The 14,192-nt window shown below is 41.7% G+C and overlaps 1 protein-coding gene across 1 annotated transcript in view; it reads right to left on the bottom strand.

Moving 5' to 3' along the window:
* Window positions 1-13,903, bottom strand: part of LOC111958845 (ubiquitin-conjugating enzyme E2 E1) — a 44,882-nt gene extending 30,979 nt beyond the window's left edge. The window contains exons 1-3 of the mRNA XM_070437256.1: window positions 13,784-13,903; window positions 11,630-11,815; window positions 9,374-9,424 (exon numbers count right to left, since the gene is read on the bottom strand). Coding sequence (XP_070293357.1) covers window positions 9,374-9,424; window positions 11,630-11,808 — 230 coding nt within the window. The 5' untranslated portion in view covers window positions 11,809-11,815; window positions 13,784-13,903. The remainder of the gene's footprint in view (window positions 1-9,373; window positions 9,425-11,629; window positions 11,816-13,783) is intronic.
* Window positions 13,904-14,192: the final 289 nt, after the last annotated feature.

The following is a 14,192-nucleotide window of genomic DNA, read 5'->3' as shown; positions in this document are numbered from 1 at the left end:
GCTATTGCTAGGTATGTGTTTAGGTAAAATTAACATTTTTGTTTTATTCTATAAACTACTGACAACATTTCACCCAAATTCCAAATAAAAATATTGTCATTTAGAGCACTTATTTACAGAAAATTACAACTGGTCAAAAAAAAAAAGATGCAGTGTTGTCAGACCTCAAATAATGCGAAGAAAATAAGTTCATATTCATTTTTAAACACAATACTAAGGTTTTAACTTAGGAAGAGTTCAGAAATCAATAGTTGGTGGAATAACCCTGATTTTCAAATCACAGCTTTCATGTGTCTTGGCATGCTCTCCACCAGTCATTCACATTGATGTTGGGTGACATTATGCCACTCCTGGCACAAAACGTCAAGCAGCTCGGCTCTGTTTGATGGCTTGTGACCATCCATCTTCTTTTTGATCACATTCAAGAGTTTTTCAACGGGGTTCAGGTCTGGAGGTTGGGCTGGACATGACAGGGTCTTGATCTGGTGGTCCTTCATCCACACCTTGATTGAACTGGCTGTGTGGCATGGAGCATTATCCTGCTGGAAAAAACAATCCTCAGAGTTGGGGAACATTGTCAGCGCAGAAGGAAGCCAAATTCTAGCTTTGCTGAGGCACCCCCAGATCATCACCGATACACCACCAAATTTCACAGTGGGTGCGAGACACTGTGGCTTGTAGGCCTCTCTAGGTCTCTGTCTAACCAGTTGACGACCAGGTGTTGGGCAAAGCTGAAAATTGGACTCAGAGAAGATGACCTTACTCCAGTCCTCTACGGTCCAATCCTTATGGTCTTTTGCAAACCCCACCCTGGCTCTTCTTTGCTTCTCATTGATGAAGGGCTTTTTTTATATCTTTGCACGACTTCAGCCCTGCCCCTAGGAGCCTGTTTCGAACTGTCCTCGCCGTGCACTTCACTCCAGCTGCCGTTTGCCATTCTTTTTGTAGGTCACTTGATGTCATCCTACGGTTGTTGAGTGACATTGGAATGAGTTGGCGGTCGTCCCGGTCAGTGGAGAGTCGTTTTCGCCCTCTGCCGGTTTGTAGCTTTGTTGTCCCCGATGTTGTTTTCTGCTTGACCTGTGTTGGAATTAAACAGACACTGGAATGGAAGCCATACATGTAGAGATGCTGATTTAAGAAACATTTGCAGTGGTATCTTAATTCTTTCCAGAGCTTTATATACAGTGATCTCCAAAAGTATTGGAACAGTGACATTTTTGTTTGGCTTTGGCTCATTACTCCAGCACTTTCGAGTTGGAATTACAATTATACAATGACTATGAAGTGCACTGTCGGCTTTCATTTGAGGGTATTTTAATTCATATCGGGTGAACAATTTAGAAATTACAGCACTTTTTGTATGTCAAAAAAAAAAAGAATCATGACATTTAAGAGAAAAACCAACTACCAAATACAAAACCAAATACGCCAGACAAGGTAAGATCTTTTTATGCCTGTAAAATGAATTATGCGGCAAATGTCATTGGAAACACTTTTATGCTCAATTATTGATATAATAACCATCATATCGACGTAAACTTGGAGCAACGCGATGATGTGTGGTCCTCCCATTACGACTCGTCGGGAAAGCATGCAATTCATTAGACTAGAGATGGTTGATGAAATAAGTTATGAACTTCACAGGGTGGTGAAAGTGTAAGGTGATGAGCTTGATGATCCTTTCCAATAAATATCTAGGGTCTTATTCAGGTGACATGATGATCAATGCTTGTCTGTAGTTTGACAAATCAAAATAATCTTGCCCCTTTGTCCATAATAATCTCACCATGTAGGCTATACAGTGCATTCGGAAACCATTCAGAACCCTTCACTCTTTCCACATTGTTATGGTACCGCCTTATACTAAAATGTATTAAATATTTGTTTCCCCCCTCAATCTGCACACAATACCCTAGTGACAAAGCGAAAACAGGTTTAGACATTTTTGTAAATTTATTACAAATGAAACACAGAAATACCTTATTTACATTAGTATTCAGACCCTTTGCTATGAGACTTGAAATTGAGCTCAGGTGCATCCTGTTTCCATTGATCATCCTTGAGATGTTTCTACAACTTGATTGGCGTCCACTTGTGTTAATTCTATTGATTGGACATGATTTGGAAAGGCCTACACCTGTCTATTTAAGGTCCCACAGTTGACAGTGCATGTCAGAGCAAAAACCAAGCCATGAGGTCAAAGGAATTGTCCGTAAAGGTCCGAGACAGGATTGTGTCGAGGCTCAGAACTGGGGAAGTGTACCAAAAGATGTCTGCAGCATTGAACTTCCTAAGAACACATTCTCTTCCATCATTCTTAAAGAAGTTTGGAACCACCAAGACTCTTTCTAGAGCTGGCCGCCCGGCCAAACTGAGCAATCGGGGGAGAAGGGCCTTGGTCAGAGAGGTGACCAAGAACCCAATAGTCACTCCGACAGAGCACCAGAGTTCCTCTGGGGAGATAGGAGAACCTCCCAGAAGGACAACCATCTCTGCAGCACTCCACCAATCAGGCCTTTATGGTAAAGTGGCCAGACGAAAGCCACTCCTCAGTAAAAAAGACACATGACAGCCCGCTTGGAGTTTGCCAAAAGGCACCTAAAAAGACTCTCAGACCATGAGAAACAAGATGATCTGGTTTGATGAAACCAAGGTTGTACTCTTTGGCCTGAATGCCAAGCGTCACATCTGGAGGAAACCTGGCACCATCCCTATTTTTAATAGTTTAAGCACATTATGTTTGTCTATTGTAGTGACTTAGATGAACATCAGATCAAATGTATTTATGCAGAACTCTAGATAATTCCAAAGAGTTCATACTTTCTCTTGGCACTGTATTAGTTATAATATTACTGTAGATCAAGCTATGCTGCAGCAAACATACCTCACTCACATGCCTGTCCCTACCCTGAGCGTTGATGATTGATCATGCAGATAGCAGAACAGAGAAAGCCATAGAGAATACAGATTTAGACATTGCATATAAGTTAAAGGCGCTGCATGGTCAATCTGATGTCTGCATTGGCCGTGCAGCATTTAGGGTGATACGGCCTATGCAGAAGTCAGGGCATTCATACTTCTTGTGCTTCGCAGAGCAGCGCAGACCTGTTATGAAGGAAGCTGTCAAGGAAGTGAGTTTGTGTTAATACAGGACCTTCCGCCCCCACCTCCCGCCAACCATGTCAATGCAGAGCTATACGGAGCCCTCCGCATTGGGCGGCGCACGACGATACAGTAAGGAGCTCAATTTGGCCTCTGCATGCCTCCGGAGGCTCCGCAATTGCATCACACCATCCATATGACGCCTTCGACCACATGTTCAGATCAAGCATGAATTTGCTTTTAGGCCGTGGCTACGGATACTGAGTCTTCGTCCATGCCCCGCCCCAGCAAATCCTCTTTCTCAAAGCTAAAGATCCCGATCATGTTCTGCGCATGTGTTATTTTACACAAACATTCGTTTTTCCTAAAGTAGCTGCTGCTCACACTACCCCTCCCTTCACGTTTCGCTCTTTATCTCACCCTCTTTTAACCATGATGATGTAGCCCATCACTACCTCATTTCTGAACAGTTTAAATAAAAACCCTACAGCGATTTGAACAAACATTCAAAAATATATATCATGAAGGCTACAACCTTCTGTCTGTCAGAACAGATATTGCAGTTGCACAAGCAGGAAGCAGACCTTACACCTTGGGGAAAAAACTATCAGCGTTGTGTGTGATGATGGCTAATCTTTAACTGCTGCCATATTGTAGTTCCTGTCTGCCTCCCGATGAGCTTAGCATTGTTTCCACTGCAATCATTAAGCTGTGGCGCTGAGCCCACGGCAAAAAAAAGATGGAACATGGGAAAAAAGATGCTACCTCGGTGCACTTTGAAGATGTTAGAACAGTCCTCTGCAAACAAAAAAAAGAATGAATAAAAAATTCCTCAGACAACCCCATAGTAGAATGGTTTCTATTTACCAAGGTCAGCTTGTTGTTGTGTGTTCTATGCAAAATACATATTCCTCTCGAAACACATTCAAGTTATGGGGAACATGGCAAAACATGCATTCTGACAAGCAGTCAATGCACAACAATTCTTGCAATCGCTGGGGGAAAAAGCAGCTTTAATGGCCTTTGTTAAAAAGAGGGGGATCCCAGCTTTACATTCCTATGTTATTTCTCAACTTTTAAATATGTGGGAATTGCACTATTTAAAAAGTTTTCAAAACATGAAAGCTAAATGTAACTGGGCTCAATTGTAGGGCAACTTGGTAAAACGACACCCTACCTCAAAATAATGTTTTGGGAGGGAGTTAAAAGTGTGATAATGGTGATAATGCTTTTTGCTAATAGCATACTTGATAATATGGACACCCCCCCGACCTTTCCCCCCCACTACACATTTTTTGCAGAGGAAACACTGCAGCTTAGCCAATATTTGCAATGATGATGGGGGGAAAAACATTCAATTGCTAATTAGACTGCGTGTTGGTGTCTTGCTGCGTTCCACCTCTGGGCAGCTGAACATTCTAGGCAGGCGAGCATGTATCCAGACCAGTGAAAATAGTCTGACAATGGGCGTGTTAGTTTATGCTGATATTGTGACGAGACTAACTAGCTCCATGTAACTCGCTTGCCCGCCTGTTTGTGTTGTGCTTATGTTTGCAATACTGACAAAGTTTGTACAAACATGTCAATTATGTATTTTGTGTAAAACACATAAATAGCTGAATGTAGCCTACTCCACTCCTGAAAAAATAACATGAACTCGTGCTTTTTCTTACTGAGGCATGGAAGCCAATAGTTCAAACAGTTGTGTACAACATGAAGTGTGTAGGCTACTCCAGTGACCAGACAAAGGCGATCAAGGAGGGGGAGCGGCAGCGGAGCACTCAGCACAGCAGCTACTAGGAAGCTGAGAGGGCACGCGGCTACGCAATTTTTTTTTTTTAATCTTGCACATGCGCAGAAATATCTGTATTTTTAGCCTGGGCAAATTGGGATACAGAAACTCTGTATCCGTAGCCACTCTGTATAATTTAACAGTTCCATTTCACGTCATGCTGCTCATATAAAACATTTATTATAATTTACCCGTTTCTCGCAGATATTTATCCCGGGAAACGGGAGTGGGTTTGGACTGGAAATCCTGGTAACCTGGTTCCCGTTATTAAACCCTAATCTGTAAAAACATACAGTATATTGCGCCACTGGGAAACAACCATTATCAAAAGGTCATGAACAGGTTGATATATTATTTAGACGATAGAAGATTTATTAGGTTCATGATCTCTGTGATTGTACAACTTGGAATGCATGAGAACAGATGTCATAAACCATCAACGATCTACACAAATGACTCTGTTCCAGAGTCTTTTTCTCACGAATCTTGGAGATATGTGCTGAAATTCTTGAAAGTTGAGCTGCAAATGACAATGATCAAGTATATTTCCCAGAGGCAACTGAGGCACATCCCCTCCCCCCTCATGAATATTGATAACGTCCCCGCTGTGGCCTCTTAGATGTGAAGTCCCCTGGTAAAGCCTGTGAAAAATGGCTCCGAGTTTGTCACTCCCACAGAACCCCAGAGGGCCACAACGCAACACTAACAAGCAGCAGTCACTCAGTCATAGTAGTGGAGATGATCCCATCGTGTAAAGGGGGATGGAGATCTGTGTGGGTATTATTGGTTATTTACCTCATGGCTCAGAGAATGCATGTAGACAATAAGTATGGCAACAAGCAACCAGTCAACAACACACAATGTTATAAATCCTGCTGAGTGCAGACATTTCCCATTGGGCCTGGCATCCTCAGAAAGTGACACGGTTTGGTCATCTTTAAGGGCATTATTGCCCTTAAAGATCAGATGCTTACATTTTTAGTAAACAACTCATAGTGTCTCAATTTGTCTGTAACTGTTTCACAACTCTGCTTGTCAGGCCATTTGGCCATTTGGATTCAGAGGCCAGCAGAAGCTATTTGTGCTGAAGACTGACAGTGTAAATCATCCAAATTAGAGTGGATCTGGTCTCATGAGAGACGTGTCCAGTGCTACAGTACATTTTGCTAACTATCAGATATTTCAAGTATTGCTGTACAAGCAGCAATACGTCAATGGCAACATTCAGTCAGAATAAATGCTATTCTGTTCCAGACTCTTTTCATTGTTTCATGACAAACATTGCTGCTTGTACAGCAATACTTGAAATATCTGATAGTTAGCAAAATCACAATGCCCAAAGCCTATTTGGTTTTAACTGGTTTCACTCATTTGATGAGTGACAATGACAAGGTGAGAGCTGTCACAATAATGTTAGTAAACTGGAGCTGGAAATGACATCTTATTGCCCTTGTGTTCACATACTGAAAAAGCACCAACAGGCTCCAAACTGCTTGAAACAAATGCAAATTCCAACAAAATTTTTGTAACAGTGCTGATGAAAGACAATGTCAGATCATGGATGCTTAAGACTGTTATAAAGCAGAGTACTAGAAAGTGATTAGACAGTAGCCAACGACACATCAACCATTACTTTCAACCTTCCACAATCACCGCATGATTAAATTTGCTGGCCCGTCTCCGAATCTCCAGAGATGTTTTATTACAGGATGATAAGGCTGGGAGACTCTCCCCTGCTTGAACAAAGGGGATGTCTGACTGCAGGCCTCTCAGTAGGGTGAGCGATGAGAGGAAATAAATCAGCCGCCCCGGCTCTGTGTGTAATATGCCGAGCGAGGTGATCTTTTCAACACACACTGTCTCCTGAAGGGGCCAACAGACAGCAACACCATTTGCAGTGTGAAATAAAATGAACAACCTTTGGGACTAACCTGGTCAGTAGTGAGCGGTGTGTAAGGCATAAATTATGACTTTGACAAGCCTCTTTTTCATGCAAAGCAAATAATTGTTTTGCCCTTATTGACGTTCACTTTAAAAAATAAAATGTGTGTGTGTGGGGGGGGGGGGGGGGGGTTCTACTAAGCTAACATATGAAATTGTTTTAAGATGGTCACACCATGGATCAGTTAGCAATTTGATTTAGAATTTTAGGAACCCGTTAGGCATCAAAAATATATAAAAAATTATTGATAAAATATTGAATTAGGCCTTTACTACTATAAACCATAGAAATAACAATGTATAACACATTCATAAATGGCAAAAAAAAAGACAGTAAAAAAAATTAATCATACGGAATAAGGTTCAAGCGTCTGTCCTATATCTAGGAGATATAAGAATGCTCAGGAAATATTAGTTTTGCACACATATTTAACCCCTTATTTTCGTTGGCACAAAACTACCTCCATTCATTTGAATGCGTTACCTTCAGAAATGTTCCATGAAAGAACCAAACCGCTTGGTGAGAAGACCAATTTTCGGGATGCCTCATGGTCTGACAAACAACGCTATAGTTCGGCCACCTTCTACCGCAGATGCGGAAGACCGACACAGGCGAATGCGGATTGAGACGCAGCCCATATAAAAAACATATCTCTAGCTTAAAATGACAGATTTTTGTATTTTGTTACTTATATTGACGCACGGGTGCATCAATAGACTTAAGGACTAATGAAACTGTCTGTTATACATATTCTATAATCCTAATCAGACCATTATAACAATGGAAGAACATTAATTGGAATGTGTTATAAAAGCCCTATTATTCCAGTTTTTAATTGAGGCCGGGACGATACCAGTATTGTGGCAGGGAAACAAAACACAAATTGGATTTAACTTCTTTAGGAAAATAGCCCTGATGTTGAAAACAAACATTACTTTGTCATCCAGTCACATGTATTTATTTTCAAGCTATAGCACACAATATTTTACATAGAGCTGGTTTTTAGAAAGGACCAAAGAGTCTGGTCTGCTTCGTGTTTTCATTTTTGTGCACGGAAAAAATATTGCCATACTGGTATCGTCCCGGCCCTAGTTGTTATGGGATTAGCATGAATATGCAGCCTGGGAATACATAGAGAGGATTATCTTTAAAACACATAATTGTTTTCCAGGCAACTAGTTATTTTTATGGCTGCGTATATTTCTGTTAGTGATTATTTTACTTTAAAATTATGCTGCCTTTAATCCCCCTGCCTGTGTAGCCTCAAGCGAAATTATTTCCAACGCGACAACCTCATTTTTCAGAGTCCATTGAAACAGAGTATTTGAAGTCCTTGAGTAAAGAGCCAATACTCAATATCTAATTTACCCTCCAGTAACTACATTTTGAATTAGAATGAAAAGGTTACCTATATATATATATATTCACCCTTCCAGCAAGGGTGTTACATGAAACTCAGTTAAAGTGATTAGTTCCTGCACAGCACTACACACAGAGCTGGATGAGTCACTAGGGGCCATTTCTCTTTGTTGTTTTAACAGGTGCATATAAAATTAACACAACCAATCTAAAATGGCCAAAAAGCAACAGCATCTCCTATTGCACTCCATCTCCCGCAGATAAATGCCTAAACTTGCCTTGTGCCTTGGCCTCCATTTTCTCTGGTAATTTGCCTTTGAATGCTGAGACTGAGGTAATTACTGTGCTGTTATAAACAGGGGGATAATCAATGACAACGTCACTTTGTGTTCTTTAAGTTAATAAGGCCTCTGCACAATGTCCCCTGGGATGCCTTTTGTCATTCAGCGGCTGATGCACATTTGGTCGGTCTACCACTCGCTAGCTGGCCACCATATCTCTTCCTCAATGGACAGGCAGCAGAACACAATAACCATTGTCTGTCTATGGAAAATCCCCAGCAGAACCACACGAGAATCGAAACTTCTTTTTAAATCACACGTTCTTTTTTCCCTTTTTAGATGGGCTTTCAACTGAAATCCTATGATCTAAACTGGTACATTTCTTATACGGTTAGATAAGTAGGCCTACATCGTGTTAGGTAAAAGAGAACAAACTATAGAAATGTTGTGAAAAGTGCTAGCGTAATCCCTCTTACGCACATGATAAACATCTTTATTCTAACAAGGAAATATTTGTTATTTATTTCAACCTTTATTTAACCAGGAAGGCCATTTGATAACAAGTTCTCATTTACAACTGCGACCTGGCCAAGATAAAGCAAAGCAGTGCGACACAAACACAGAGTTACACATGGGATAAACAAACGTACAGTCAATAACACAATTGAAAAATCTATATACAGTGTGTGCAAATGTAGTAAGATTAGGAAGGTAAGGCAATATATACCACTGTAATACCTGACCGCCTATGTAAAACCAGAAAGACTGAAGTCCATCCTTCATTCTTAGAACCAAGATTCCGGAACAGAAATACAGTAAATCCTGAAATCCCAAGCCCATAACATTAGCAAGGTGAATAAACATAAATGCTGGCAGAGAGCAATCTTTCCTTACCTGCAGTTTGGAGGTGGGTCGAGTGTAATTTCTGCAAGTTCTTTCTGAATCCTGAAAAACAATGATACTCTCTTTTAATCTTTGTGGCAATGAATATCTCTAATCGCATAACTGAAAAAGCTCCCAGAATGAATTTGACCCCAGCGTGATGAATAAATCCATAGAACATGATGATACAGGTAGACCAGACCACAAATTGCAGTCATATGAGTTAACATATCATACAAATCTAAATTTACCAAATGCCAAGGCAATCCATTATAGGCTAATTAAGTCTTGGGTTGGGCCGATATATGATTATATCGAATATCGTGATATTGGACATTGATGATATATTATGAAGTGCAAGACTAGAAAAGTGTGCAGTTTTATCAGTTAGGCTGTATCAATGTGTCTAAAAAGAAGTCTAAATAAATTAACTAAGCCAACAAAAAAAGTCAAACAAAGATTATTTAATGAGAATGCCACTATTTTCTAAATAGGCACAAAACTTCTACAGTCTGGAATGATTTAGTAATTAACGGCGCAAACCTATTACATCAGATATCGCGATATTTAGATTAGCATATCATAGAAGAGGTCTCCCCAAACATCACCCGCCTCTAATGGTGTCACACAGTGCCATACTGTTGTTAAACTGACTTTTCCACGAGGAAGCAGCATAAGGCACATTACAAGCGTGATGAGGCAACCTCTGTTTAAAAGAATTGCAGAGCCTGAAAGGTTTAAACCTGAAATGATTTATCAGAGTGTGTGTGTTATTACAATAGGCCTGCACAAACGGCAACATCTTTCAATAACTCTTTCAAATTCACCCACGCAGCAGTCACCTGCGAGGGAAGGGTTAAGAACATCATATAAACATCTTTGTATAAAAAGGATGACAAATCACGATGACATGCAATGATTAAACGCACAACAGTGCAATTTAACTTGTGACATAACAGTCATAATGTTGTGTCACATCCATCTGTGTTGAACCAGGCATGGGGGAAAACAGCATGGAAACACATTATACCATCACTGACTGCACCCTCAAGGGCTCAACAGAGAGCTGTGGTGTCCAGTGTTGCGGTCGTAATACTAAAACCCTGGGTTTGAGCACAGTGGTCTGTCTTATAAGTGCGCTACACATCAGGAAGATGTTCCAAATATCAGGGGTAGTTATAAAAAGCGCTGTAGCCTCAGCCAATCCCTGGCTCGGCTGGTTGCATAATAATATCATCACCTCGCATCAATCTGTCTTTCCACTGGCAAGGCTAGGTGGGCGACAGTGGGAATGCTGTTCGTGACAATACTAACCACACAGATGTGATATGAATGAAAGTATGGTCATCATCGTTAGGGCTCAGGCCACCTGACCTAGCTAAGGGAATCTATGAAAATGCTATAACCATGGATAACCAGGCCGGGTCCAGAGTGTTTCCTGGTCAGCTCTTATCACCACATGGCCAGGAAAGACTCGGGGGGCATAGTCATCATAGTAATCTGCCTGTCAGATGAATGACGGGCATTACAGTGTCATGATGCGATAGATGGAACAAGGTTACCTTTCATTACATATCTTGTATGGATTAAATCTAATGGATATATTAATAGCATGAGTGTGACTAGAATAATGATGTCCATAGGACCGGGTAGCGTTATATATATTAAGTGTACAAAACATTAGGAACACCTGCTCTGTCCATGACATAGACTGACCAGGTAAAACCAGGTGAAAGCTATGATCCCTTATTGATGTCACTTGTTAAATCCACTTCAATCAGTGTAGATGAAGGGGAGAAGACAGGTTAAAGAAGGATTTTTAAGCCTTGAGACATGGATTGCGTACGTGTGCCATTCAGATGGTGAATGGGAAAGACAAAAGATTTGAAGTGCCTTCGAACGGGGTATGGTAGTAGGTGCCAGGCAAACCGGTTTGAGTGTATCAAGAGCTGCAATGTTGCTTGGTTTTTCACACAACAGTTTCCCAGGTGTATCAAGAATGGTCCACCACCCAAAGGACATGCAGTCAACTTGACAACTGTGGGAAGCATTGGAGGCAACAAGGGCCAGCATCCCTGTAGAATGCTTTCGACACCTTGTACAATCCATGCCCTTCCGAATTGCGGCTGTTCTGGGGGTGCAACTCAATATTAGGAAGGTGTTCCTAATGTTTTGTACACTCAGTGTAACTCACCACCCTGAGGATAGGAAGGTGCTCAAACCTGCCCCACTTAAATACATCTAAACTGAGCCAGATTCAAGGTTTACCTCTTGGCACTGGTTGAGAGTTTGGCAGCTGTTTTACTGGAGATCTTGGTCTCCTTCTTTTTGGGCTGTGCTTGTTCCCGCTCCTGTTCTGGGGGTACTGATGATTCTCTTTGTTCGATATCCGAGCTCCCCCCACTGGTGCTGGGGCTGTCGTCCGGTCTCTGCACCTCACTGGACATCCTGGCCCTGGGAAACAGACACCAAACAGCACAGCTTTATTTTTCATTATGTTTTCTATACAAAATAAATGAGTGGTGTGTTAGTCTTTTTTTTAAGGGCCTTGGCAGGCTGTGTGGACTGCTGGGGTTCCAAGGTTGCACAGTCTATCATTTTACTAGTCATTGTGCTGTTTTGCAGGTTAAGATTAAGATGCCATTACCTGCCATTCTGCCCTTGAGCAAGACACTTTGGTCAATTGACTGTATTGGCCAATTGCACACATGGTCCAACTGAAATTTGACTTCCGCTTTTAACCAAACCCCTCCGAAAGACACATATACGTTTTTTGGGGGGGAGAGGTGCGCGGGGCTGCCACACTAGACGCCCGGGGGGCTGTTGTTGTGGGGGGTTAAGTCCCTACCTCAAGGGCACAACAGCAGGCAATGGCATCTAGCATTTTATACCAGCAACACTCCGGTTGCCAGCTCACTTCCCGCTGGACCCCAGACACAAACCGGCAACTCTCCAGTTGCTGGCTCATCTCTCTAACCACACAACGGCGGCTACCTGCCTCCATTGCGTGGTTGAGTAGAACAGAATACTTGATTGTCCTAGCAGGAGGAAATTATTTTCACAACAGAGTAATTATGTAAGTCTGTTTCACTCTGCTGGTTAATGTGTTGAAGGCAAGGTGGTGAAGCTATTTTGTGTGTTGTAAAATAAAAGGTAGTGAGTGGTTCATCAGTATTATGACAAACTACTAAGATCTCAAACTCATTCAAGAAGATTCAATATTACTGTGTTAACAAACCACCTACACATTTTTGGAATGCATTAGAAACATGTCTGTTGAGATTTAATGGAATATAGCCTAGTATGAAAGAACAATGCTGTCAAGATGTCTTGACTAGCCTGGACTTGAAGAGTCAACGTGTCACAGGCCTACTGACAATATAGTCTTATCTAAAACAATTAATTCAATATCACCACTCACGAACCTTTTAAATAGTTAACCACATCGATTGATGGAACATAGATCGAAAGAGACACTAGCCGATTAAACTCAACTAATCAGGGAGTTGAGTTCAGTAGGCTAAAGAGAGACTAGAACAGTAGGCCTGTGCCTCTACAAAGGGCATCAGATGACTGAGATATCGCCTTAGGCTTTGATGATAATAATGAGGTGAGGTCATTTTTATCTATCACGGTCAGTGATATCCGTTAATATTGTTTCGAATTAAAGCCTGGGCAATAGGACTAACGTTACGGTGAAAGATACACACGGTTAGTAGTGCTTAACCACTATCTTTCCCGGGGGTGTTATGATAAGGGCATCAACGCTATTTGTGTATCCACTCGCCAGACATGTATCAACTTGCAAAACAGGTGTGCAACGGAAATTATATCAATTCTGAAAATTGTTAGTTACATTTATCAAAGACGACGCGCATGTTGACTCTAGGGGCCTCAATAAATAGGACACAATAATGTATCACTTTCTTCTGTCGTTGTTTCGGATCCAGCTGAGCAATAGGTCAACACAATTTCAAAGCCTCCCCCTTTCGACTGAAAAAAAAAAACATAACATGTGCCCGCGACACAAATAGAGCTGTCAAAAAAACAATGCATAACAAACATCAATAACACTGCAGGGGAAAAGTAGCACCCGCTGTGCTATGTCCTGCTATAGGGAATTTAAAATGAAGAGGCCTGAGCGTTTAAAACTCGGGAAGATATGCAGAGAACATCACGTTTTAGAAATTCTTCGACAAGGCATCAAGGGCTCGTCAAGGCCAGTCGACGCGAGGGCCAAATGAACGGCTTGGAACTGTGTGAATCCAACGTTTCTCAAGTGTCCACAAAAAGCGTTGAGCTGCTCAGGCACAAAGGGAGGCACGTCCCACACCCCCTCATCGGAAAATGCCACTTTCACGGGACATTTACTTACTTTCTGTACACATACCAAGGACAGTAACATGCGTGCATAAATATTACCTGGCAGCTGACTGTCGATGCTGTATTTAGTATTAAAATCCCAGGTGAAAAGTATATCCACACACTGCTCGGCCGTCTGCTCGCACTCGTGTCCTTGCTATTTAACTGAAGGTAGCAACCGAAAAGCGATTACAGAAAACTGAAGAAGCCGGACCGCCTCCACGCGCGCTCTCATATTGCGCGCGCCGCTCGTGCACGTGTGATGGTCCCAGTCGCCAGAGATGAAACAAATCTGTATGCTTTATCACAAAACAGTTGTAATATTCAAACAGCAAAGACAGAATTGAACGAGTCAAACTACTCAATGTTGGATGTCGGCTATCTGAAAATGATGGACCCTGCAGGTCGAATGAGCAAGGTAGGCTATGACAACGTGAGTGTACATCAGGAAACTCAACAGGGCATGGCA

The sequence above is a fragment of the Salvelinus sp. IW2-2015 genome, linkage group LG35 (genome assembly GCF_002910315.2).
Source record: "Salvelinus sp. IW2-2015 linkage group LG35, ASM291031v2, whole genome shotgun sequence".
NCBI classification, from domain to species: Eukaryota; Metazoa; Chordata; class Actinopteri; order Salmoniformes; family Salmonidae; genus Salvelinus; species Salvelinus sp. IW2-2015.
The sequence above is the reverse complement of the archived record's forward strand: the minus strand, read 5'-3'. Positions and strand labels throughout refer to the sequence as shown.